This window comes from Trichoderma citrinoviride, assembly GCF_003025115.1.
Source record: "Trichoderma citrinoviride strain TUCIM 6016 unplaced genomic scaffold BBK36scaffold_2, whole genome shotgun sequence".
NCBI classification, from domain to species: Eukaryota; Fungi; Ascomycota; class Sordariomycetes; order Hypocreales; family Hypocreaceae; genus Trichoderma; species Trichoderma citrinoviride.
Window position 1 is genome coordinate 1,167,663 of NW_020194710.1, and position 25,631 is coordinate 1,193,293.

Consider the following 25,631-nt stretch of genomic DNA (forward strand, 5'->3'; position numbering starts at 1 on the left):
GGCGGGCAGCTGGAACCGGCACTGAGGAAGCGATCGGAAGTGATGATGGAGGTTGAATCGATATCTGCCAGTATCGTGTCAATGACAATGTCAACTGTAGGCCGGTCATGTAAGAGGCAAGGAGAAGCAGCTGTAATCCATCAGATGCACGTGGACGGAGTTGGAGGATGAATCACAGCAAATGACACCATCGCGCACCGGATTATGCCAGCAGCCATGCCGCTTTGGGGCTAGCTGCGGTGCGTGCACAGAGCACCAGGGACAAGGGCGACTTACCGCTTTCGAGATTGAATTGTCTGTAAGATATTGTCAAGTCAGATGCCTTTCGGGAGAGATGACTTGGGTAGACAACTGATGGTATTGAGAGAAGTGTTTAGAGAATGGATCTTGTCACTTGGGTTTACGAGACTGTGTGATTTATACCAGTGGAAAAGGCTCTAGGTATTTGACGGCCGAGGAGCTTTGTTGAAGATGAACAAGCGCATTGAAGAATATGAGACGATGCAAGGTGTTCTACGTGGGCACGTGCTCAGTCTGTTCATGGTCAACAAAGATTGAACAGACGGTATGAATATCACAGTACTGTATTAAACAGACAGATATTTTCAATTATAATTTTCCGTTGGCATTGGTAGAGAACCGAACGTTGTGTGGCGTATTTCTAGCAGCTTCGAGTATGAAGGCGCACCCGTTTATAATACAGGGCAGGTACAGGTACCTGATAGTCCAACCGAGTGGCGATTTAACTTTGTTTGCTGGTCAGGGGATTTTGGTCCAATCAATACCAGCAGTATATGTGTACTTTCATGTTGTGGGTAAAAACTCACATCTTGTCCAAGACTCTGATCCTGTTGAGTAAAGGAGTTCTCACTCTAATCTCTCTAATAAGCTGGAACGGCGACACGGAATGATATACGTGTTTCCTATCTTATCAGGAGGTGGCATCGCCCGCCACCTGCATGCATCAAGCACGTCACCGCGCGGCTGGCTTTAATTACACGGGCGACTCGTCTCTTGATTCGTGCGCTCTCTAGCAGATGCCAAATGAATACTACTATTGACACTTTGATCTGTGCGTGTTTACGTGTCGTGGGTTCGGTATCGTAACGCAAGATTGAGCCACCACGTGCTGCAGCATCAACACGTCAAACACTAGGTACCTTATTTCATATCTCACATTGAACTGGATAGTATCTCAATTTCAACAGAAAGGGTGAAATATTCACTTCATACATAGCGAGCTTTCTTTGTAAATTGGATATTGATAACGTCAGGGAGCGCTGCACTGTCAGCAACCCTTGCTGGAACTCCCTGGTCAGGGAAGCTGAGTTATTTGAAGGTCACCCATTGGTGTCCGTATGTACTCGGCTTTCACATGCACTTGCATCCATCGGTGACGCATCTGTTTCAGTACGATGCTGAAGGAATGTTCAAGCCTATATCATACGAAATGCCAACTGCGTCCTTGACTTTATTTGGCTGAGCTGGTCGGGAGAAGGTTACGAAGTCAGCTTATGGAAAACACGTCCAGTACGAGTTCACAACAAACATTGAGCCATCGCCCAAGGCCCCCGATGCGATCGGACATGTTCATGTTCGGGCATGTCAACATTGGAGCATACCCGCCTGTAGTGCGACTCCAGCAGCCCAGTGGAGGCCACTGAACGGCCTGACAGCGCTGCCGACTCCCCTGCAGATCCCCCGTGGCAGGCGGCCCTTCAGCGCCCTGCCGCCTGTAGCAGCTGGGCCGTCCAGCCCGACTCGCCAACCGCCAAAAACGCGCCAGAGAATCCCATTTACACGCTCCCGCGTCGTGAGACCGCGTCTCTCCACTTTGCGTCCATGTCCCTCGCCTCAGCCATTTTCGCTTATCCAAAAGCACGTCTCCGCTTATTGCCTCCAAAAGCTCTTCAACCTCCAGTCTCCCTTGCCATGATTCGACTCGCCTAGGCCCTCTTGCATCTCGTCATCGTCATCGTCGCCCGTCGCCCGTGTCCGTTGTGTCCGTCTTCCTCAGCCTTGGGACAAGGCATCCATCGCATCGCCATATCCGCCAGCAGCAACATGGTGCATTACCACTATGGCCCGTCTACCGCATCTGATGCCGTCCCCTCGAGCCCGCCCGCCAATGCCTCTTCTCCAGCCAGTTCCAGCATTCTGCTGTCGCCCATCAGGTCAACGCGGCGCAAGGAACGACGGAACCCGTCGGTGACGCCGCGCAGGTTTGGCCGCTTCTTTACGCCGCGGTCGTCTCTGCCCAGCGGACGCTCAGTCCTGGGCATGCTGGATGGCGCCTCTGTCAACAATCGCCAGCTGGCGTCACCCATGTCCTTTCTCAGCGACCCGCTGAGCTCGGATCCGTTATGTCCGCCCTCTCCCAGTGAGCGATTAGGCGTCAGCGGAGAGCACAAGAGGCTGATGGAGGAGATGCGGATGGAGGGCGTCAAGAGGAGGAGAATCGCAGGCGATTCGCTGTACGGTCCCCAGGGTCCAGTCAACGGCACCATCATAGAGGAGGATATGAGCATGACGGAGAGCCCATCCGGGGAAGGCGCCAAGCCAAAGGAGACTCTTGAAAGCTTGGGGGACAGGCGGAAAGCGACCTTGGTAAATCAAGATATATTGTTCAAGGGGGACCAAACGTCAGTTGCTAACAGTCTCTAAAGAATCTCTTCTTCAAGGCCAGCCGCAGTGGTTCCCGTGGGCAGGAAAAGTCGGGACTCACTCCACAGAGGCTATTTGCCGCCGACCCGCGAGCCCCCTTGGTATGCTCTCACCTCATAGTTTTCTTCCATGGATTGTTGCTGATTATCTTGCTACAGCAGCTGGAGGGATATCAGCCCAAACCCGTGCGCAAGTTCCGGGACCGTGGGTTTGAGTCTCACCTCCTTGACCGTGAGCATGGCTTCTCTTTACATCACGGCAGACAGCATCTGAGCCAGCCGGCTTGTGACCCGAGGATTGAGACGGCCTCGTTTTACAGCCGGAGCAACGATCTTCACCATTGCGTCTCCTCGGGCGGAGGCGGTAACACGATTCCCTTTAGTCTGGCCAGCTGCCACAAGGCTTCAGTTACAGCCATTGGTGATGAGCAGGGGTGCGTTCGTCTCTTCAACACCACCCTGAACGATGACTTGGACGACTCAAAAGTCGACGTGTACATCTCCGTTCACGACAACGCGATTATGGATCTGGCGTTCTCACAAGATGATATGCGCCTGGCAACGGCGTGCGGCGACCGAAGCGGCCGGATTCTCGACGTTCCTACGCAAACCGTTGCCGCCGAGCTTGGAGGAGGCCACTGGGACTCGCTGCGGCAGGTTGCATTTCAGCCTGGCGAGGCAGCCGGCAATGTCATTGCCTCGTCCGACCGGGCTGGTCGGATCCAGATCTGGGACCTGCGATGCTCCTCATCACCAGTCAACAACTTTTCATGCCCCAGCGGCATCGGCCAGCGCGACACCTCCCTCGAACCCCTTCAGGCAAAGGGCGTAAATACCATTGACAACGCCCACGAGCGCACGGTGCAGGGCAACACTTCATCAGCGTCTGTCACCGCTATTCATTGGATGCCACCGGGCCGCGAACACCTCCTGCTCTCTGCCTCCGAGGCCAATGCGTCCATCAAGCTCTGGGACACACGATATATCAAGCCTCGGCGGCAGGCCGAAGAGACGCCTCTCGCCGTGACTCAGGAGCCCCGAGGCCACACGTGGCGCTCCTACGGCATCACATCCCTGGCCCTCAGCTCCGACGCCGCCCGACTCTACGCCGTTTGTAAAGACAGCACCGTCTACGCCTACTCTACGAGCCACTTGATGCTGGGCCATGCGCCGGAGCTTGAGAACGGAGCAACCAAGCGCAGGCCCAACGGCGCCCACGGCCTGGGGCCCATGTACGGCTTCAAGCACGACCTCTTCCGCGCCCAGTCCTTTTATGTCAAGTGCGACATCCGCCCCAGTGTCAATGGCTCCTCGGAACTCCTCGCCGTGGGCAGCACCGACGGCTGCGCTCTCCTCTTCCCGACCGACGAACGATATATCCGCAGCGCCTGGGCCAAACGCTCGCACCTGACGGCCCCCGAACCCTCCTTTGCCACCCCGTCACAGAGCATCTCCACGCCGTCTGCCTTTGGATCGTCGGCCACGCCTCTGATCCCCATCTCGCGCCTCGGCACGCCCCTCATCCGTGGCCACAGCCGCGAAGTCACCACGCTCAGCTGGTCTCACGACGGGAAGCTCGTCACCGCCTCAGACGACTACATCGTTCGCCAGTGGCAGCAGGACGAAGCCCGGGCGCGGTACTTGCGGCAGGTGGGCGAGTTTGGGGGCGAGCGGCATCTGGCGGGCTGGGCTGATGTGGGAGATGATTGGGATACCCCTGACGATGACGACGAATAATCAGCAACATGGAAAAAAGAAAAAAAAAAAGAAAAAAGAAAAAAAAAGGAAGATGAAAAGAGAAAGAGGAGCAACAAGAGTCATGACGAATATATGAAATGAGGGTATGGGATTCTTCACCTGTCTTTGGGCCCCACCTTTCCCCCCCCGCGTGGTTTGTCTTTGTTTCTACCGCTTTGAAGAACAGCCCCATGGGGGCATGTAGTGTACGAGCAAGCATTTGTACGGAAAGCGTTTTTTTTGGAGCCATGTACGCTGTCTGTTTTGAGCAAGAGAGAGGGTGTATGGATTGTTTCCTCTTCCTTTTCGGAATCATTGTTAGAAAGCATAGCCGTGGCGTTTGTATAGGGTTAGCTGTGGGCAATGGCCAAGCATAGAAGCAACTGTTTTGAGCCCCTTGATGGTCAAATGCATGTAAAATAAAGTAAAATAAACGAAGATTCAACGACATTGAAAGAATCACGATAAGACGGAACACATGCAATGGCGATATCTCATAAGCAAGTGTTGGTATCCGACTATCTAAGGGGATGTCTCTAGGAAATTCATCATCATCATCGTAATTCTAAGGTGGGTATGCATGTCTGCTTCAACGCTCACTCAAATCACTGTGGTATCCCCCTAAGCGCTCACAACTCCCCTGACGCGAACAACCACATACAGCATCAACAAGCCGACGATCCACGCGAAAATCGGATGCATCTGCGATGTCACACGCAACTTGCCATGCTCCTCCGTGACGACACCTCGACCCTTGTTGCGAGGAGGAATCGGCAGCGCCTTTGCAAATCTCATAGATTTGGGGGCGCCAGTGGCTCCGACATGTTGGGTAGTATCCGCATCCTCCTCGTCCTCCCTCCCGCTGGCATCTGTGTCAACCGATCGACTCCGAAACGGATTTCCTACGCCCCTGTCCCTGGCAATCAAGAAGCTGTCACGCAGACGAGCCACAAACTGGGCCTGCATAAAATGGCTGGCCAAGGACGGCCTCCTTGCCATTAGATCGCTTTTCCCCTCTTCACGCTCGTCCGAGCAGACATCGTCCAGCTGTCCGACAATCTGGCCGATGCTCTCCAGGATGATGACGGACTCTTGCAGGATATCCTCTCTCTCGCCGGCACTCAGACTGTCCTCCCACGTGAGCAACCTCTCCTTATAGTCTCGCTTAAAATCCTCGCCGTCCTCTGGTGAGTCAAAGTGCCAAAACTGCAGAAACCCATCGCAAGGCGAGGTTTGGAAAGAATGCGATGGTGGGCCGAGGCCATCATCGCCCGTCAGCTCTAGCGGAGAAAAGGACGCAGCACCTGCTCTGGGCTCGCACGGCTGCATCGTCGGCTTGATGGGCTCTGGGACGGTTGTCCAAAAGTCGTTGCCGGCCTTTTCAAAAGACGCCCTGATGTAGCGGCCGCCGGCGAAGAGGGCCATGAACAGGTTGTACGAGTAGGCGATGAGGACGTGCGGCTTTGCGTGGACGGCTTGCTTGATGTGTGAGAGGAAGGCGGACAGTTGGCCGGTTCCTTTGACGGCTTGGATCTGACAATCGAGGGCCTCGTCGGTCCAGCCCGTCATGGCTTTGATGTCGCCTCGAAGACGGTCGGACCGGAAGAGCTGGGGCATGTAGAGAGCCACGAGAATCGTACGGACGCGTTCGGAGACCTCGATGTTGCCATCTTTGCTCTCCTCCACCTTCAAGACTCCATCCCTGCTCTCTGCATCGAGAAGTGTATCATCCGCCACGCCTTCATCGGGAGGACTGGAGAGTATGTCCAGCCACAGCTTCTCAAACGTAATGTACACGGGTAGAAAGTGCAGCAGGCCGCTGATGTATGCGCCGGCATCGGAAGAATGTGGAGGAAGGGCGAGCGGCACCCGGGATGTCACCAGCTTGTTGATTCTGGTGTGCATCGACCTCGTGGCGGCGACGATGTCGATGGCGAGGGACCTGGTGGTGGGAGAGGCAGCATCGTCGGCGTCGGGCTTGGACATTGTGATAGGAGGTGCGGGCTGTGGGAGACGGCGGGTGAGGTGAAGACTGTTGATGAGAAAGAATAAGAAAGGAATAGAATAGAACAGTGTGATGAAGATGAATTGAGAGAGATGCTGTAGGGAGGATGGTATCAAATTGTCGAGGGTATAATGATGAGGGGTGGTATCTCAGGAACAAGTTCTCAACGAAGTTAAAGACAGGTCAAACAAAGAGTGAGAGTAATAACTCGAAGCAAGCCTCGGGAAATATACTCGGACAGAAGAGAAGGAGGCCAAAAGACAATGTTTGCACCATGTGATGGCCACGGAACAAAGTGCCAGGCAGCAGGTACCACTTGTCTAAGACCTCGGGAGTGAAGATGCTTCCGGGGTCCTGCTCTGCTCTCTCGCTCTTTCTGGAGAGAAGCAGGCAAGAGGAGAATGTCAAGAAAGCAGGCAGACTGACTGACTGAAACAAACAAGAGACGTCGACAGGCTCGCGTCGTCTGAGAAGGGGGGTTGCCCTTGCAGTAGTTCCTGGGGCTGCCCTGAAGTTGTGTAACCCGCGTAGCAAAAAGCTTGTGCATGAGGCTGAGGAGGTAAATGTGAGCGGAAAGGCTTGATTAACGGCAGGTGCTTTGCTTTGCTTGCTTCGCAGAGGCCATGTCTCGCGGCTCTTCTGATCTCGTGCCTTTTGCGCTGCAAGGGAGGGGGAGATGCCCGGTTGTCGGTCACGGGCCCTTGATATGATATTCTTTTCAGCTGGATCAATCAGCTGGATCAGGGTCTGCTTTGTCTTGGGCTCGCCGCTGTATCTGCTCTTTTTTTCTTTTCTCTTTAGTAAAGCACAGACTGCATACTGGTAATAAGGTATGAGTGTGGGCACAACTTCATGACATTGATGATGCGTATAAGGGGGCTGATGGCAGTGCGCGAGGATGACTGACTTACGAGTCGAGATGGTCAATGATCGACGAACTCTCAGCACCAGACAGCTGCAAGGTACATGTACATGGGAAATGGCTCAGCGCCGAGAGCACTCAAAGACGCCCTCAGAGTGCGATGGCGGTATAAAGTCTGCTCAGGGATTTTTGCTCTCTTATTTGGTACTACCTTAGATGAACTCGCCACGATCGGGAATTAAGCGCTTGATCGGAATAGACGTTGCGGGTCTCACTAGCAATAATGGGCATTTTATAGTCGTATGCGGAATCGTGGGCAACGTCGAGAATGCCATCCTTATCGCTTCTACAATAGCGCTAGCGCCAGGAACCAACATGATGAAGTCGTGGGGAAAGACGACAAGATAAATTCGTTCCAAGGGGACATCATATATGTAACATCGAAGTGCCCTGATAAACCAGGCTATATTTAATCATCAAGGCGTCCCATACACAACGCCCTCATCGTCTGCAACACCCGCCGCCACCTTGCCCGTGTCCTCCTCCCTGGTCTCGTGGTTAACAAAGACAAACGAGACAAAGACGACGGCCGCCCCGATCCAGTAGACAAAGCTGGAGTACTGCTGGTACTGCACCATCTCGCCAATGAGCGACAGCGGGATGGTCAGGGACAGGCCCACTGTGACGACCAGCGGCGTCGTCAGGAGCATGGCCAGGGCCCACGAGATGTCGCTCACAAAGGACGCAACGGCATTGATCTGGTTGTAGGTATGAGCAAGCTATAACTCGGCAGAGAGGAAGTCAAAGACTGCCAATGAGAGGTGGCTTGACTTACTATGATGATGGCCCAGATCTGGCTTGTAGGCGGCAGTTCAAACTGTTTGTTGGGAGGCTCGTCAGCATTGAACCATCCGAGGCGTAGATGCTTTGGTTAATAAGAAGCTTACCGGTTCGATGCCCGTCCAGTGAAGAATGAAAAACAGCGGCCACAGCAGCGCAAGGTTGAACACGCCCACCAGCCCAAAGAACAGCTGCATGTTGACCTTGTCCTCGTCGCCGACCCGCCGCTTCATCACCGTGACATAGATGCCGTACACCACGGCGCTCAGAAAGGCCATGGCGTCCCCCAGCGCAATCTGCCCGGGCGTCTTGTGCGGGAACGAGCCCCTGTTCTCGTCGCTCTTGCCCGACAGGTCCACCATGGAGATGAGGACGATGCCCGTCAGGGACGCCACGACCCCGATGAGCTTGCGCAGGGAAAACGTCTCGACGCCGAAGAGGGAGCCGAAGACGAGCGTCCAGACGCTGCTCGTCGACGTCAGGATCGTGACGCTGGCGACGCTCGTGTACTCGAGGCACGCCGACGCCAGGTAGTTGGCCACGAACCACAGCATGCAGAACTCGAAGCTCAGCACCGCCGTTTCGCGGAAGCCGAGCTTCTCCTCCCCCGTGGCTGCTGCCGCGGCGCTCCTCCATGTTGCCGTGGGGTCTCGTCGCTCGTGGTCGTCGACTAGCAGCCGCTCGTGCGCTTGGCGATCGTGCTCTTCGTCATATGTCGAGGGACTGCTGCTGGCCGCCGCGGCGTCTTGGAATCGGTGCTGCGCCCACATGCGCCTGACGTCGCTTTGCAGCCCGTGGGTTCCTCTCTGCGCGAGGTATCGGATGAACATGGGCACCAGGGAGATGGCGAACATGGAGGTGTTGAAGTAGACGAGGAAGAAGGGCTTGTCGTAAGTTTCGTCGGAGAAGATGAACTGCATACAACGTCCCAAAAAACACAAGTCAGCCTTTTTCATAGGGCTCTCTCACGCAAACCGTGCTGCATCTATAACAAGGCGTGTGCTCTCTTACGCTGGCGAGAAAGTTGGACAGCGTCCACAGGAACACGGTCAGCAGCAGGAAGGATATCCCCAGCGTCCTCCTCGCGATTCCCACCAGGCCGAGGCCCTCTCGAAAGCCAACTGCCGGCGCGCGGCCATCGGATGTCGCCAGACTGACGGCGCCGAGCGAGGCTCGTCTTCTCTCGGGGCCGTCAGATGAAGGCATCACCGGTTTTTGTGTGTCTTTGCTCGGTTGTTCCCGTCCTTCTTGGGTTTATTTGCTCTCTCTATCGTCTAATCGTCTATGGTATTCGATCGACAGCGGCGCCTTCTCGCTCTCGCTCTTCTCTCTCGACTGCTGTAGGCCCGTGATCAAGCTCCGGTCACGCTGTGGTCGCGTGCATTCTGTATGTGTCCATGTATGCGCTTCGGAAGTGACAGGTATCGGGTCGGTATCTCGGAGCGCCCGCGACTGGGCACGTGTATAAGCAGCTCTGCTTTTATATCGCTGCAGGCGACTTTGGTGAGTTCGCAGCCTGACTGCGTTTGCCGCATAGGAGAGCAATGACGAATTCAAGGACAAAATCAGCCCGACGAGGTGGAGGATCCGGTCCGTCGAGACCTAGTTTCGGCCTTAGGGTCTTAGTTGCTCAACCACTATAAGTGACCTGGGTCTGACTCTAAAACGCGGATTTCCTTATCTATTGTGTTGACCTGAGGATAACAGTCATATAGAGGTCGCAGCCTTGTGAAAATCGGTCAAGATGAATTTTATTTTCGAGCAGCACATCAGTGAGGATCCTTATCTAAACGTCATCCAAGACATACATACACGCACAAGGAATAGGTTTGTTGGGATAGTAGGGCGTCTTCCGGGCTGAGACCACTGGACCGTGTAAGACATCGGAAGTGCCATGAAGACAATGTGAATGCAAAAGCACGGCTTACCGCCATGAAATGGTGCCATTTTTACACAAAGGCCGGCAGTTTCCGCGTAGCAGAAGTAAGTATATTAACCCAGATACAGGATGAAGGTAACGTGATGCAGATATATAGGCAAGGACATGTCTCGTCCATACATGGAGAAAGCGTCGAGGGCATATCAGCGCCGCCGTCTCGCGGGCAGCATCCGACGAGCAAGGAAAATGTGACTCTGCCATTGATCTCGGATGCATGGTTTACTAGTATTCGAGGCCGTAGTAATACAAACTACATGTATCAACGGAAACATTGACGTGTCGCCCGCCTTCGATTTACTTACTAGTAGTACATGTCTTACACGTGAGCAGCATCAGCTCTCGAACGGACTCTATGATCAACTGATCGCTGCACATTACCCCCTCCAAGCTTAAGTATACACATAAGCTGTTCATGGTCGACCCATGTAACCTGTATACGTATATAGCACAGGTTATCTCTAGCGCGAAAATTAAAATAACCTGTACTATGTACAGGTTATCTTTACGTTGCTCTGCTAACTTTATATACCCATATGCAAGCCACACCGATCAGACTGGGCAGCGGATGTGTATGCATTGTAAATTAATTTCCAAGTCCTTGCGACCGGTCAATCAACCACATCGCGATCAACCACATCGTGATCAACCACATCACAGTTAATCAACCACATCACAGTTAATCAACCACATCACAATTAATCAGCTGCATCACAATCAATCAGCTGCATTACAGTTAATTACCTAGCTGTATTACATATAGTTAATTAACTACATCACTTTTACCTTATTATAGACCTTCTATTATAGGGTAATAGGTGTGCATTTGGTGGGTGGTTGATTGATTGCGAGGTGGTTGATTGATCGCGATGTGGTTGATTGATCGCGATGTGGTTGATTGATCGCGATGTGGTTGATTGATCGCGACGTGGTTGATTGATCGCGATGTGGTTGATTGACCGGTCGCAAGGACTTGGAAATCAATTTACAATGCATACACATCCGCTGCCCAGTCTGATCGGTGTGGCTTGCATGTGGGTATATAAAGTTAGCAGAGCAACGTAAAGATAACCTGTATATAGTACAGGTCATCTTAATTTTCGCGCTAGAGATAACCTGTGCTATGTACGTGTACAGGTAACATAGGTCGACCATGAACAGCTTGTCGTACTAGTCTCTAAGCTTTGAGTTTGATAAAAGTTGAATGATATATGCACCTTGATTTATACATAGGCACGAATTGACTCTTGTTCAGTGTCCATGTATACCATGAACCGGGCGTCCGCAAGTATTCACCTGCCTCGGTCATCCCAAATCGTGGACCCGTACTGTTGATAGGCATCTCAAGTTGAACGATCCAAGTTTAACGTTATCTAGTATCTATACTCTCTTGAAAATTCTACACCCAAATGGAAAATAAGCATCGCTATCACGCCATGTTCTACTTATGCAACGATCTTGACTTCTAGTCGTGAGTTCCAGCCGAGGGCGCTCCGTTACTCTCGTTAAAGTGAGGCCTCTTCTGGCCATTCGCAGCTCGAAGGGCAGCATCCTTCGCCATTCCATTATGGCAACCGTTGAAGACAAGCCCACTAATACCCGGATATCCCTTGACGCCCGTAGCCTTCTCCAGCCTGGTGGCCAAATCATCAGACACCTCGCGGAAGATGCCAATCTGGCGGCGAATAATCTCCTTGTCAGTGCAAGTGCTCATATGGCCCGCCACATTCCCAATGAACCTCTCCTTGGCGGCATCGTCAAACACCCTCTCCCAGAGAGCGCGCGGCTGACTGAAATCCTCCGGTCGTATCTCCGACAAGAACGTAATCGCCTTGCCGACGAAGTGGCCGTGGGTTATGTCCAGGTTGGTCTTGCGCTCTTTGAAGGATATGGGCTCGATGGAGGAGAGGTAGTTTGGCCTCGAGCCCTGGTTGTAAAAGGCCATGGGGCCGTCTCGCTGGAAGTTGGCCATGTGATAGCCTGTGCGAGGGGCGTTGACGGGGAGTTGCTGGTAGTTTGCTCCGAGACGGTGACGTTGCGTATCGGGGTATGAGAACAGGCGGCCCTGAAGGACGGGGTCGGCAGAGGGTTCGATTCCTAGGTTGAATCGTGTCAGGTCAAGATTCGCCCAGAATATCATGTTGTCTACTTGATGATGATAAGTAGAACGGTGACTGACCTGGAATAAGATGAGATGGACTAAAGGCAATCTGCTCAATCTCCGCAAAGTAATTCTTCACATTCTCATTGAGGCAAAGCTCCCCAACCTTGCGAAGCGGGAACTGTCCCTGCGGCCAGCAGTGCGTAAGATCAAAGACATTGATCTTCTGCGTCTCCCACAGCTCCTCAGCCTCCTTCGGGGTCATGGTCTGCACGCACAGGTCCCACTGGGGGAACTCGCCGCGCTCGATGGCTTGGTAGAGGTCCTTCTGGTTGGCGTCCGGAGAGCGCCTCGTCGACTCCTCCTGGGTCAGGAAGCCGGTGCCCTGCTTCGAGCGGACGTGGATCTGGCAGTACACCCAGGACCCTTGCTTGTTGACGAGCTTGAAGGTGTGGCCGCTGAAGCCGTGCATGTGGCGCCAGCTGTCGGGGATGCCGCGGTCGCCAAAGGTGTACATGACCTGGTGGACGGACTCGGGGTTCTGGCAGAAGTATTCCCAGAACATGGTGGAGTCGTCGCCGCTGCCCAGGTGGCTCGCGGGATGCCGCTTCTGGGTATGGATCAGGTGGGGGAACTTGGCCGGATCCCGGATGAAGAAGACGGGCGTGTTGTTCTGGACGAGGTCCCAGTTGCCCTCTTCGGTGCGGAACTTGATGGAGAACCCGCGCGGGTCGCGGGCGTGGTCGTGGGAACCGCCTTCGCCGCCGACGGTGGAGAAGCGGACGGTGATGGGACATTCTTTGCCTTCCGCGGAGAAGATGTCTGCGAGGCAGAGGTCGTCGAGGGGGTTGGTGGTTCGGTAGTAGCCGTGGGCGCCGCCGCCTTTGGCGTGGACGACTCGCTCGGGGATTCTTTCGCGGTCAAAGTGGGAGAGGAGATCGATCAGGTGGAAGTCTTGTAGCAGTAGCGGGCCATTATCTCCCGCACGCTGGGCTTCTGTACGATGGATGGTCAGTAGTAGATTGGATTATGCAGTACTTGGGGGATCATACCGAAAGGATGGGGCACTGGAGCTCCATTGCTGGCAGTGTATACGGTCTGCTGAGCTGCAGTGTTGCGGTCGTCGATGTAATTCAAGTGTAGATTGCCTATTGGGTATCGTCAGTTTGAGGTGCACCAAGTCTGCCATCTCGATATATACACACCGTTTTCACGGCTTGACGCAGAGTATGATGTAGAACCCATGGTTGAGGCGCTATATCAATTCGTCTCGAGCTGTGATATAAAGCAGAAATGTGATGACCTGAGGTCTTGAACTGTGATATAAAGCAGAGATGGGTTCAATCTGAAGGGCTTTTGCTTTCTGGTATCACTCACCAGCGAGCAAATTCCGACCCTTTTATAACTGTTCATCCTGCCAAATTTCTATATATAATTTGCTTCTTCATTTTTCTTCGGCCGAGGATGTCTGGTGTAAGTGAAGCCAGTGACGTACCGACACCGTTCCATCAGCCCATCTGGTTACTCTAATCATCTTTGACGCCATTGGTCAAAGGTGGCTAAGCCTCGCTCGCGGTTGGCAAAATTGGGCAAAGGGCCCTCGGGCTACTCCATTTCTGGGAACAGATGGCGAGCAGGTAACTTGTTCACGCTTCACATCAACGTTCTCGTCAGCTCCCTTCTATCCGCTGTAAGTGCCGGATCATTACGGAGTAGTTTTTGTAGAGATTTCCAAGACAGATCCGAGAGGTAGATTTTCACGGCAGTTGAGCTGAGTCACTCGAGATGATAACTCGTACATACGAAGTGCATCCGATGTCAGATGATGTAAAGGTTCGTGGCGGATGATGCTCAACCCTGCATCGTTCCTCGAAGGAGATGTTCTGAGCGGTGTGTGCAGTCTGCCCATTGATGAGATACACGATGATCAGATCTGGTTTTGCAAAAAAATCGACCCAAGAGAAGTTGGCAGCAAGCCCTACAGGCTCAGTGACTATCATGCCCGGTTTCGGGACTCGCATCCAACGTCGTGTGGCCCCCATGGCAGCTACTAAACCATCGGAAGCAAGCGGCCACCGTTGATATGATCATGAAGGACATGATCAAGGTCGAATCCCACCTCTCCGAAGCGGCTCTTCCAACCGCTCGCCACCGGACGACCAAGAATCCACCCTGAAGTAAACTGCTCTTCCATGGACCGCTGCTCATCATACATCTCAATCTCCCGCTTAGCAGCATTGTCATCATCCAGCTCAGTAGAGAACCGGGCCTGAGCTACAGGGTAATATAAAGGGACATCACGGTTGGCCCAGCCGCTGTTGAATCGAGAAGGCTTCGCATAAAAGCAGACAAATCCCTGAGCGTTGGTCTCTGGTATCAACGTCGAGATGATGCGCAGCGCTGGGCTGGGATATCGCTCGATGCCATCCGTCGAGAGGAGGTTGTGGCTCTGTTCCATCTTGTGGAAGACTTGAAGGCTGGCGGACAGGACGAAGCCGTTGAAGAGTCCTTGCTCTCCGATCTGCTTCATCAGCTGCGCTATCCAGCGCAGCCATGACGGCCGAGGGCTGCACTGGCCAATGATGTAGAGCATTGGTAGGAAGCTCCTGTCCAGCTCCTCGCTGGTCACAAAGGTATTTGTAGAATATGTGGTGTTCGGAAGAGTCTTGGAGGTGTTCATGGCGTAGGTTGCTGCAAATCGCATGGCCTGGTAAAAGTACATGTAGGCCTCGGATTCCAGCTTCTTTGCATCTTGGCTTTTGTCATAGAGACAGAGGGTCCACGATACGCGGGCCATAATGAAGTTGTACAGTGCCCCTGTGAAGCACAGCTCTGATGACAGTGCCAAGAAGGGAGATGGAGGAATTGGGTAGTGGCATTCTCCGTCCGCTTCAAGGTTCGCCAGAGCTGTTGTATCGGTCTCAAGATACGGGTAGTCTTCGACATGATATTCTAACCATTGCCGTAGCTCTTTCTGGAACCGGTAAACGTTCTTGAGCAGCGCGGATGGTTCCTGTTGAGTTGGAGCTGTACTCCATATCTCGCTATGAATACCATAGTCTACCAGGGTCTCCAAGAAACGCAGCGAGAGGGGTTTTTCATCGTCAATCATTGATGATCTGTACCCTTCGCCGTTATCAGTGAGCAGCATGCCGGGAAGCGGCACAGCCATATAGCAGGTCCATGAAAGAGTTTGTAGAGCGGTTTCCAGAGCCTCCATGGTAGGGTTGGTACAATGTGGTGGATAGGATCTCACGTATTTTGTGTAATAGTACTTGGCAGCTCGGACATGGCCATAAGCCGCAGGAATATTGCTCGCAAAGCACTATTCGAGATAACAGTCGAGTTAGAACTGTATCTGATGTTTCTGGCCTTGGGCCGACTTGGCACCGTCCGATATCCACCTGGAGTACGTGTCACTCACCTCAAAATAAGCCATGAGTATCATGACAGCTGACAAGGTCCCGGGCGACTTCTGGGCCTCCCGGATATGGCTCGACAGTTCCTGTAGCGCCTGCGTGTACTCCTGAACACCAATGACTTTGGTGTCCAACCCTCGAGCCTGATCATACTCACCAAACATGGAAGTCATGAGAGCAGCGCGATGCATGCAGCCGAGGGCCAACAGCCCACGCTGAGCATACTCAATGCACCAGGCTTCGTCACAGAGGCGGTCCCTCCAGAACCACAAGTGATTGGCCGGAAACAGCATCGGCAGCGTGCGGAAGAAAACCTGGTGGTAGGCGAGAACCTCGCGGGCAGCCGCGCACGGCCGCGTAGACAGCCGCGGGTTGCTGGGCAAGCCTACCAGCGGGAGGCCATCGTGGCGGAATTGAGGCCGGGGCAGCGGCGGCGGCGGCGCAGCACAAGCGGCGGCATCCGCGGCCGGAGAGGAAGCGGCCCGGAAGGAGGGCGGGCCGCTCGGAGCGAACCTCGGAGGGCCCGGAGGAGGAGGAGGAAGAAGAAGAGGAGGCTGTGGCGGAGAGCGCACTCCGTCATCGTCGACAGTTGCCGTTATACTCAGAGGCGAACCTCGCTGCGACTGTGACTGTGATCGAGATTGGGATGCCCGCTGCCGCTGGCCTGGGGGCCGCACGTCAATGCGCCGCTTGGGCGCGTATCCTGCGCACTCGACGTTGGCGTTGACGCAGCGATTGCAGGCGGGCTTCTGCTCGTCGCATTTGACGCGCCTGGCCCGACACGTGAGACAGCCGGTGCGTGTGCGTCTCTTGATCTCGCTCATGGTTTTTCTCTCCTCGATCGGGGTGTTATTCGTTTTGTTTCGAGCCAAGCGAGATAAGCGTCGACTTTTCCTAGCAAGTAAGTTGATCAAATCGCGGTTCAGCTGGGGGAGGCGCTTGAGTCCATTAGGTAATTCCTGGAGTGCAACGGGAGACGGGTCTGATTCGAGCGGAGATTTTGTGTGTGTGAGCAGGTCGGTGTAAGTGGGCTTTGGCGAGATAGCCGAGGTTACCGGGGTCGTTACATAGGTAGGGTATAAGAGCTGCTCTGGGTGTTTATGGTTTTGAACTGCAACATCTGTCATATTCCAAGACTGCCTTGAAACTGCCGTGATTGGGGTTGTATTCTTTTGTGTGGATAGGTATTTCAGTGCGGCCTCATATGGGCATTAGAGATCCAGCCTTGTATCACGATGAGCTTCTTGATTCGTCCTTGTGGCAGATTTGAAGAAGACGTAGGAACTACCCGAGGTACTCAAATTGGCGCGTTCCTCTGATGTTCTAAGCCTTTGATTATAGACACCTTTGATTCTATCTGGTAGTAGAAAAAGCTCAACGACGAAACCCCCATGTCCATCAACTTCATGTCTCATTCCCAGATACAGACGGAAAACCGCAAGCTATGTCATCCATCACAACTGCTCTCCCGCCGCTCAGGCCGACATGGTCGGCAAGGTGATCAATCTACTTACATGAGTTGAGAGAAGGATGAGAGACCTCGGTTATAAAATCAAAGTATCCATTCTTTTATATATGGATATGGTATCCTATTAACCCTAGAGAACACCACATATAAAGAGATCAAATCAAATCGCCCGCTCTACTCTCTTCTATGCGTCACTAATCAACCCCGTTGCCTCACTGCTTCGTAGGCAGCAAAACAGCCCTGTAATGCACCTTGCCGGCCTCAAGGCTCTCAAACGCCTTGTTGATGCCCTCCTCGGTCATGTCAAACCTCTCAATAACAGGCGTGATCTTGTGGAAGGCAGCAAACTCCAACATCTTGCGGTGGATAGCCCGCGTGGCAACAAGACTGCCGTGGATCGTGATGCCGCTCATGATGATGGGCATGTAAGGCATCTCAAAGTTGTCCTCAGACACCGACAGCGGATAGATGCGGGCGCGCGTCGAGAGAAGAGGCAGGATCTTCTCCCACGAGGGCTGGGCGGACGTCGTCACCAGGAGACGGGAGATTTCCCAGTCGCCGAGCTGCTCCTGGACGTTGTCGCTGTTCATGGCGACGAACCTGTGAGCGCCGAGCTTGGACGCATCCTCCTTCTTCCTGTCGGATCCCGAAAGAACAACGACGCGGCAACCAAGCTTGGCCGCAAACTGGATAGCAATGTGACCAAGTCCACCAACACCCATGATGCCCACAGTGTCGACAGAATCGACATCATGCAAGGCCGTAAACACCGTCGCTCCCGCACACTGCAAGGGGGCAGCGATCTCATCGCTCATGCCATCGGGGATGGGATGCAAAAACGACTCCCGCATGACGGCGTGAGACGAGAAGCTGCCCTGGTCAGTGTTGCCCGAGCCGTAGATTGCCCGCTCCTTGCAGAAGATGTCTTGGCCCTGCAGACACTCGAGGCAGTGGCAGCAGCTGTCGGTCAGATAACCCCAGCCTACGCGGTCGCCCTTCTTAAGCCATTTGGCACAGGGGCCAACCTCCTCGATGATGCCGACGCCTTCGTGGCCGAGAGCGTTGTCTGTGTGTTTCTATGTCGAGGGTTTCTACGTTAGCCAGCTGGTGAGGAGTGGGTATAAGTGATGTTTGAGAGGACTTACATAGTGCACATCTGTGTAGCACATTCCTGACGCAGTCACGCGCAGGAAGACTTGATCGCCGGTGAGATCGGGCTTGGTGGTGGTGCCCGGCTTGACATGGCCGCTCTTGGATCCGGTGTAGACGGTGAAAGACGGCATAGTGGCTTTGAATGTGTAATAAGAACTCGGTGTAAGTGGTGCTGAGTATAATGTGTGATAAGAGCTTGGTGTAAGCGTTGGTGAATATCAAATGTGTATGCCGAGGACTGATGTTGCTCCCAGTCTCTCTCTCTCTCTGAATGCTCAATGTGTCTGAATCATGGAATGACAACTGCCCTCGACAGCTCCTCTTCCCCGACTTATATATCCCATTGACCTCTCCCCAGATCACCCATACATCATATTCAAACCCGGGTTTTATTCCCAATAATGTCAGCCAACGTCCCATCCAAAGCTTCCCAAGCCTTTCTGGAAGATCCCGAGCTCTGGAGTGGTCCGCTTGCGCCGCTTGCATCGGTCGACAGTCCGCATCAACGGATTGAGTTTGGTTCAAACAGGACCCCAGAACGCCCCGTTTGATAGCGGTTAACAAGGTGGTTGGAGCCCTGAGATCAGTAAACCGTGTGCTTGTCTAAGCAAGCTTGCTTGGAGATGGTGGCGGTATCTGCCGTTTGGTGGGACATAAGCTGTCAGCTACCCAAGTAGGTAATGCCCGATGACACGGCGGCTGTTTACTTTCGGTAATGCTGCATAGATGGATACAGGCTTTTGGTTGGTAGAATGCCTGAAATGGAATGATTATCAAGCCCAGTTGCTTCATCTTGATCAAGGTTGCTACTGTGTGATAGCATTTGTGGTGTTTAGTCCACAGGAAGCGGCGAGACGATCTACGGATATCGCGATTATCTCGTCATACCCTGAACTGCCGGCCTGGATTGACGTCACACCAACCTCGGTACTTTCCGCTCAGGAGGAGATGAAGTTGCATTGAATGTAACAATCTCTATCCTCGCTTCATATTGAACAAAGACACGTCTGATTGATAAGTAATAAATGTATCACAATAATATTGATCGCTGTTGGCTATTCTCTCCAGAAGCTGCAGTAGCACCGACGACAGCATCCAATATCAATCAAGCATTTCCAATCGCTTCAAAAGTGCATACATGCAACCACATGCTTTGAATAAGCCGCTGAACAAACCGTCCTCCATCTGATTCACACCAGTACATCGTTGAAAAGCGTGAAGAAAACGACACCATCATCACGCTGCCTTGCTTCCTACAGCATTGTCTCCGTGAACGCGTGTCCACCCGGCCGGATACGACAATGCGGAGTATGGACTTCGCTGAGCCGAGGGAAATGATGCCCCAATAAGTACTGGAAGTATACTTGACCGACGTAACTGCAAGGGTGTCAGCGGTTTCTTCTGGCGTCCTTCAGGCCAAAGAATTGACGCAAGGCGAAAACGAACCTGTCTGTGTTCATGTTGTACATCACGCCTGCAAAACCCGCGAATCGCAAATACTCCAGCTTTGGAAATAAGGGAGGACCACCTAGATTCTCCGATAACAGCTCATCAACTTGGAGCGGCCCGGACATCTCCCACCGGCGCAGTTCCCGACAGTGAGACGAAAGAGATCGAAATCCCCGGCCGGAGACTGCACAATGGATGCCGAAGACGAGGGAGTGAAGACGTGGCCAGTGGGAGGCAACCAGCTCGAGGTCGGCATCTGAGAAGGAAGACGTGACATTGATCCAAACGGGGTGCAGAGGCGCCAATATCAGGGATTCGAGCTTTGACAGTGTCGCAAGTGCTGCCAATGAAGCTCCTGGGATGTACACGGTTTCCCCGAACATTACTTGCAGTCTTGTTAGATTGACCAACTCGCGGAGAGGCTCTATTGCATCACCATCTGACGTCTTGATTACCAAATGGAGGCGGCTGAGGTTTGTCAACATCGAAGCCAGCTTTGACATGGCGTTTGATGGGACGGAAAGAGTGAGTGACATGAGCGAAGGAAAAGGCCTGGCTTCGCGGTGGGATTCCACGTCTACAAGCTGCCTCGTTGCAGAAACTGCCGCATCCCTTGACCAAGGCCATGGAAGCTGCAAGATGACCAAGTTGCTCCGGCGTGCCAAGCTCGATAGGAGGTCACCATCGACTGTTGGGGACGGAGGAGTAGACGCAATCCTGGCCGTCGTGAAGATGAAGGTTTCCAGAAACGGCATGCTCTGTATAAATCCAGCAAAGGAAGCAGTGGGGGGTTGCTCCTTGTATGTAGAGAGCAGGGCGTGCTTGAGATTCGGACAGTTATCTCGCAGTAACTCGAGTAATTCAGTAGAGACACGTTCTCCGTGGTATATGAACGTTCGCAACAACCGAACGCAGAAAGGCTTCATTTGATGCTTGTTGAAGGAGTCGATCGAGGGGACGTCCGTCATGAGATGCTTCAGTCGGGGGAACTCAAGGCCCTCCAACGCCGACAGGTTACAATGTTTGCTTGAATCCCACACCTCTATGTTTCTGATCTTGGAGGCGTAAATTTGTCGGCGCTCCGGAGGCACCTCGCCAAGGTGTCTGTATGCGTCGGGGTTTGACCACAACTGTTCAATCCCGCAGTCAAACCATAATCTGTTTACGCGGATGGCTGAGACGGATGCCGGACGATCTCCCCAGTATTGAACACCGAAATAGAATTCCAGTATCTTGCGGACGAGCTCGGGGAGAGACAGGGCCACCGTGGCGGCGGTAGATGATGGTTCCATGGAGTATCAGTGGAAGAGAAGAGATCTGAAAGAAAGATGCGATGATAAAATGATGGACGAATCCAACCAAGGGACTCAAATAATCATGAACAGAGATGTCGCTGTAGAGAGGGAGTAGGAACATCGGCACAGGAGACATGAATCGATATTGATATGGTGAAGCCCAAGAAATCCAGCAAGCCGGTATTACTGAAGTGTCCAAACAATTGTCACAAATATAGTCACTGTAGATTAGGAAAGAACTGTTGCACAGGCAACAGAGATATGTCATAGCGGAAAGGGAAGTGCAGGAACCTACGAGTCGCAGATGCCGGAAAAGGAGGTATAAAGAGCGCTGCTAGAGATGGCCCACACCTTCACGTTGATTTATACATCACAGTCGATCAAGTTTGCCTGACTGACTTTTCATTATTGTCTAACTTTTCGAATGCTTTCGATCGGTGCTCACGCAATCATCTCCTTCGAGTCCATGCCCTTACCCTCAGCCAGCACTCCAGCCTTTCTCAAAATCGAAACGCACGATGACACAACCTCAGGCTTGACCCCCTCCGTCTTGGCCGGAAACCTCACAGTCTTGAGCCACTCCCTCGCATCCTCAGCCGAATAGTCCAGGTTCGTCGAGATGTACTGCACCGCCTCCTCCGGGTTCGCATTGAAGTGCGCAACCCCCTTGTCCAGCTTCTCAAACAAATCCTTCACACGTGCATCCACCCCTCCGGGTCCTGCGAGCTTCGTCGACGCCACAATCTTCCAGCTGCTCCACGGCGTGTAAATCTCGCCCACGCGGCGGATCTCGCCCGAGTCGTAAAACTTCTTGGATGTAAAGTGCTCCCACATGAAGAAGTCGGCCGCGCCCGAGTTGACCGCGTTGCGCAGGTTCTCAAAGGTGTTGAGCACGACGGTGTCGGCGTAGGGCTCCGCGCCGCCGGGGGTCAGCCAGCCGTTCTGGTCGGCCAGGACGTAGCCCATCACGTAGCTGCCGGAGCCGATGCGGGAGACGCCGATTTTGCCGCCCTTGAGGGAGTCGACGGAGGTGATTTCGGGGCGCTTGGCGCCGGTCGAGATGGCCCAGCCTTGTGCATGTCCGTGTCAGAACTGAATATCGTGATATGTCTTCATCTTGACTTACAGAGCGGAGTCTCAACGTAGGTGCCAACCAGGCGATATCCGCCATCTCCCTCGACGCCCTCCTTGCCCAGGCCGGCGATCCAGGCCTCGGTCAAGCCAATGCCAATATCAATCTCGTCAGCCCGCAGAGCCGTAATCATGTGGCCCGTGCCTGAGGGAAAGGGGACCAGCGTGGCATCGAGGCCAAAGTGCTTCTGGGCGAAGTGCAGCGGGGTAGAAAAGTGCTCGGGCACGAAGCCGATGCGCAGAGGAGTGGCCATGACGAAGGAAGAACGATGCTGTAATGAGAGTTGTCTATGATTAGGTACTGCAGATTGCACAGTGACGTTGAGCGTTGGACGTGCTAGAGAGATGGGCGTCAATGTGAAGATTTTGGAGGTTGAATACTGTATGTGTGAGTTTTGGCCATGATGAGCCGCGCTGAGTGGGGTTGAGGATGCTAATTGATGGCGATGATGAAATGGCTCTCTGTGAAGAATGACGGCTTACATCAAATAGTGAGCAGCTCAATGGCTATACAGTTTCTATTCGCTGTTTGACATCATCTCACTCAAACGCTTCTATTTTCATCATTCATCAAGTGTTTTCGCCCCTGCTGACAAGGACTCGTAGATACTTCTCCATGGTTGTCAGAGGCTCAAGAAGGCATCGCCAGTCTACTACCAATGTACATGAGCCCTGTTTCAGGCACACACTCCGAGACAGCCATCTTGATTTAGCCTAATGAGTGAAGGATGTCTGATGCCACAGTCCTCTCCTACACAAACTGCTGATTCACCTCCGTTATTGACGGATATACATAGGGCTTTCATCATGTTATTGTCAACTGGACAGGGATCAGGATCCTCGGACACGGAGACTTAGTGTCTATATCCGCTCTTATCAATCTCCCCCAGTTTTTTTTCCCTCGCCCCTGCTCCTCGGGCTAAACTTCGAGAATGGTCACCTCTCTTTTTTCCCATCTTCTCTCGTCTATGAGTCGAGTTGTATAGGCCATATACAGCTGTTTCCTCACAGCTTCTCCATTCCCCATGGCAGAAGTCCTGCTCGATATCCCCGTCGACGCGCCTCTTTTAGGGGACAATGAGCGCCAACACGATGACTCGAACCGCCCTGATGATGCGGCCTCGCCTCCCGCCCTCAAGGCCGCACGATGGCAGGTCAAGTTGCCGAAAACCGCAGTGAGATTGATTGCCGTTCTGGAGTTCATGATTGTCGCCAGCGGCATGCTGTTGATGATCCCCATATACCGCCTGATTGAGGACACCGTCTGCCACGTCTATTACGGAGACGACTCCCTGGATATGATTGACGAGATGAAGTGCAAGACGGACGAGGTCCAGGCGCGAATGGCGTATCTGCTTGGCTGGCTGGGGCTGTTCAACTCCATCATGAGTGCGTGTCTCCTTTCGTATTTGCATTACTTTGGTAAAAAACGCTCTCGAAGACATTATTCGCTCATATATACTTGTGCGTTAGGCCTGCTCACCACGTTTCCTTACGGCATGCTGGCCGACAAGATGGGCCGCAAGCCGACGATACTGCTCGCCTATGCAGGCATGACCTTGTCCGCCATTTCTGGCCCGCTGGTGCTGGGAGTCGGCCAGCATGTTCTCCGCAAGAATCCGTATTTTCTCATGATCACCTCACTGCTTCTCTTGATCGGTGGTGGGACCCCGGTTGTGCTGTCCATGCTCTATGCCATGGCTGCTGATGTTAGCTCTGAAAAGGACAAGTGAGGATTCTCGGACGATCCCACGATGAATATGAGTGACAAATGACTGACGGCGAATTGTATAACAGAGCTGCCAGCTTTCTTCAGCTTACGTTTGGTGCTACGGCTGGTGGTCTGGCTGGTCCTCTCCTCACGGGATTCCTGATGGAGAGGCTTGGCCCCTGGGTGCCCATCTTCGTCGGATGGTCCATCTACCCTTTTATTTTGCTCCTCTTCTGCTTCATACCAGAGACGCTCCACGTCGACAAGAAGACAAAGAGGGGCGACGCCGACGTGTCTATCCAAGCCCTCAAGCGGCAATTTTACAGCAGCTTGAAGGACTTTAGGGAAGCGCTGGGTCTGTTGAAGAACCCCAGCATTCCTCTGGTTCTCCTTACATTTCTGTTTCAAGCCGCACGGTTCACGGCATACACCAGCACCATTATTCAATACGTCAGCAAGCACTTTGGATGGCGCCTCGCCGAGACCAGCTTCCTCCTCGCCCCCTTTGGAGTCCTCAACCTCACCGTGCTGGCCGTCCTCCCCAAGATCTCGGAGATGCTCGTGTCCCGCCGGTTCGGCTACTCTTCCTTCAGCAAGGATCTGTTCCTGACGCGGAACTCTACTGTCCTGCTCTTTGTCGGTGCAGTGATTGAGGGCTTCAGCCACAACGTCGTCCTCTTCATCATCGGCCTCTTTGTCGAAACCTTTGGCGCGGCCGCCAGTCCCCTGGCTCGAGCCACAGTCACGCACTACGTTGAGCCCGAGTTCGTGTCCAGGCTGTATGCTCTGGTGAGCACAAGCGAGATTGTCGGTTCGTTTATCGGGGGTCCCGTGCTGGCGTGGTGTTTCGATGTGGGATTGCAGAAGAAGGGCGTCTGGACTGGGTTGCCGTGGTTCTACATTGCGCTCTTGTCGATGATTACCTGGGTTGGATTGCTGTTTGTGCGTCCGCCGCCGGCGAAGAAGAGTTCGGCTGATGATGAGAATGACGAGATGGAGCCGATGAATCCTCATGACGACTAGATGTATGGATACGGTATTCAGATAGGACTCAGTCACATGTAAGATATAACAGTAAGGTGAACTGAGGTGACAAGTATAGATCGAAGGTTCCCTGATGGTGCATCCTTTGTCCATCAATACGTAGTATCGAGCAGTTCAGGGCTTGACAATCCCCGACCCCTGCTTGGCCTGCCTCAACTGAACCGGGGCCGGCCAACGCACACAAGTCGTGCGTGTCTCTTTTCACGTCGCCAACCGAACCCGTCAGTTACGCCTGAGGCCGCGCAACAATCACGCGGCCTCTGACGAGCGTTACCAAGAAACTACATGGAGGTCCGAAACAACCTTTATAGGCTTCCAAAATGGCGAATCTTGTTCCCCACACAACTTGCATAAGAGATAGAGCTAGAACCCCCGGGGCAACGAATCGAGACTCCAAAAGAGTCATAATCACAAGCCACGCCTTTCGGGTGCAGTTTATTTAGTGCTGGAAGGATCGCTTTCGGGGTTTGGCCAGGTTATGACTCGATTGACTAGCTCGACGGGTACGATTGCCGCGAAAGTCGTCAGCGGCCTTATTTGCGATATGCTCCGCTTGTTGACTGGATCTTTTGTTAGTTCTTCTTCCATGTGAGGCGGCGGCATGCGTAACGTCTTTGAGTCTCTGATATCTCTTCCCATGCGATGCAGCGGTGATGGTTGATCCTTGTTCGAAAGGATTCTCGAATGAGGTAGTCATGGCCTCCGTTATAAGACTGCAACAACCTTTCCCTCCACCCAACCTTATACCCCCTTAACTTGTCTTCAGCCCTACGGCATTGGCATCTTTTTGAGCGTTGTAGCAATGTGCAGCATGGAAT

General features: G+C 53.3%; 9 protein-coding genes across 9 annotated transcripts; 2 read left to right on the plus strand and 7 right to left on the minus strand.

Moving 5' to 3' along the window:
• Nucleotides 1-2,064: 2,064 nt before the first annotated feature.
• BBK36DRAFT_1110804 (WD40 repeat-like protein) lies at nt 2,065-4,400 on the plus strand (the record flags this gene model as incomplete). Its single annotated transcript, XM_024889631.1, has 3 exons — nt 2,065-2,607; nt 2,667-2,765; nt 2,823-4,400. 3 exons carry the CDS (start codon nt 2,065-2,067, stop codon nt 4,398-4,400), a joined length of 2,220 nt encoding a protein of 739 aa, XP_024752921.1.
• A 609-nt stretch (nt 4,401-5,009) lies between these two features.
• Nucleotides 5,010-6,386, minus strand: BBK36DRAFT_1187752 (heme oxygenase-like protein; the record flags this gene model as incomplete). Its single annotated transcript, XM_024896549.1, has 2 exons — nt 5,010-5,102; nt 5,145-6,386. 2 exons carry the CDS (start codon nt 6,384-6,386, stop codon nt 5,022-5,024), a joined length of 1,323 nt encoding a protein of 440 aa, XP_024752922.1. The 3' UTR covers nt 5,010-5,021.
• A 1,357-nt stretch (nt 6,387-7,743) lies between these two features.
• BBK36DRAFT_1134270 (hypothetical protein) lies at nt 7,744-9,726 on the minus strand (the record flags this gene model as incomplete). Its single annotated transcript, XM_024892251.1, has 7 exons — nt 9,592-9,726; nt 9,433-9,553; nt 9,369-9,384; nt 9,119-9,322; nt 8,215-9,021; nt 8,103-8,144; nt 7,744-8,025 (listed from the first exon to the last, which is right to left on the minus strand). Exons 4-7 carry the CDS (start codon nt 9,311-9,313, stop codon nt 7,744-7,746), a joined length of 1,326 nt encoding a protein of 441 aa, XP_024752923.1. The 5' UTR covers nt 9,314-9,322; nt 9,369-9,384; nt 9,433-9,553; nt 9,592-9,726.
• Nucleotides 9,727-11,508: 1,782 nt separating this feature from the next.
• BBK36DRAFT_1187762 (catalase-domain-containing protein) lies at nt 11,509-13,389 on the minus strand (the record flags this gene model as incomplete). The annotated part of the gene is made up of 4 exons (XM_024896550.1): nt 11,509-12,140; nt 12,223-13,140; nt 13,197-13,292; nt 13,350-13,389. 4 exons carry the CDS (start codon nt 13,387-13,389, stop codon nt 11,509-11,511), a joined length of 1,686 nt encoding a protein of 561 aa, XP_024752924.1.
• Nucleotides 13,390-14,194: 805 nt separating this feature from the next.
• BBK36DRAFT_1111079 (hypothetical protein) lies at nt 14,195-16,387 on the minus strand (the record flags this gene model as incomplete). The annotated part of the gene is made up of 3 exons (XM_024889665.1): nt 14,195-15,469; nt 15,569-16,064; nt 16,194-16,387. 3 exons carry the CDS (start codon nt 16,385-16,387, stop codon nt 14,195-14,197), a joined length of 1,965 nt encoding a protein of 654 aa, XP_024752925.1.
• Nucleotides 16,388-17,243: 856 nt separating this feature from the next.
• On the minus strand, nt 17,244-18,314 carry BBK36DRAFT_1110572 (GroES-like protein; the record flags this gene model as incomplete). The annotated part of the gene is made up of 2 exons (XM_024889601.1): nt 17,244-18,107; nt 18,177-18,314. 2 exons carry the CDS (start codon nt 18,312-18,314, stop codon nt 17,244-17,246), a joined length of 1,002 nt encoding a protein of 333 aa, XP_024752926.1.
• A 1,059-nt stretch (nt 18,315-19,373) lies between these two features.
• Nucleotides 19,374-20,924, minus strand: BBK36DRAFT_1165859 (hypothetical protein; the record flags this gene model as incomplete). Its single annotated transcript, XM_024894829.1, has 3 exons — nt 19,374-19,436; nt 19,626-20,762; nt 20,799-20,924. 3 exons carry the CDS (start codon nt 20,922-20,924, stop codon nt 19,374-19,376), a joined length of 1,326 nt encoding a protein of 441 aa, XP_024752927.1.
• Nucleotides 20,925-21,368: 444 nt separating this feature from the next.
• On the minus strand, nt 21,369-22,312 carry BBK36DRAFT_1156174 (periplasmic binding protein-like II; the record flags this gene model as incomplete). The annotated part of the gene is made up of 2 exons (XM_024893898.1): nt 21,369-21,997; nt 22,054-22,312. The coding sequence occupies 2 exons, from the start codon at nt 22,310-22,312 to the stop codon at nt 21,369-21,371; spliced, it is 888 nt and encodes a 295-aa protein (XP_024752928.1).
• A 771-nt stretch (nt 22,313-23,083) lies between these two features.
• BBK36DRAFT_1138031 (MFS general substrate transporter) lies at nt 23,084-24,792 on the plus strand (the record flags this gene model as incomplete). Its single annotated transcript, XM_024893214.1, has 3 exons — nt 23,084-23,447; nt 23,532-23,787; nt 23,856-24,792. The coding sequence occupies 3 exons, from the start codon at nt 23,084-23,086 to the stop codon at nt 24,790-24,792; spliced, it is 1,557 nt and encodes a 518-aa protein (XP_024752929.1).
• Between the last annotated feature and the right edge of the window lie 839 nt (nt 24,793-25,631).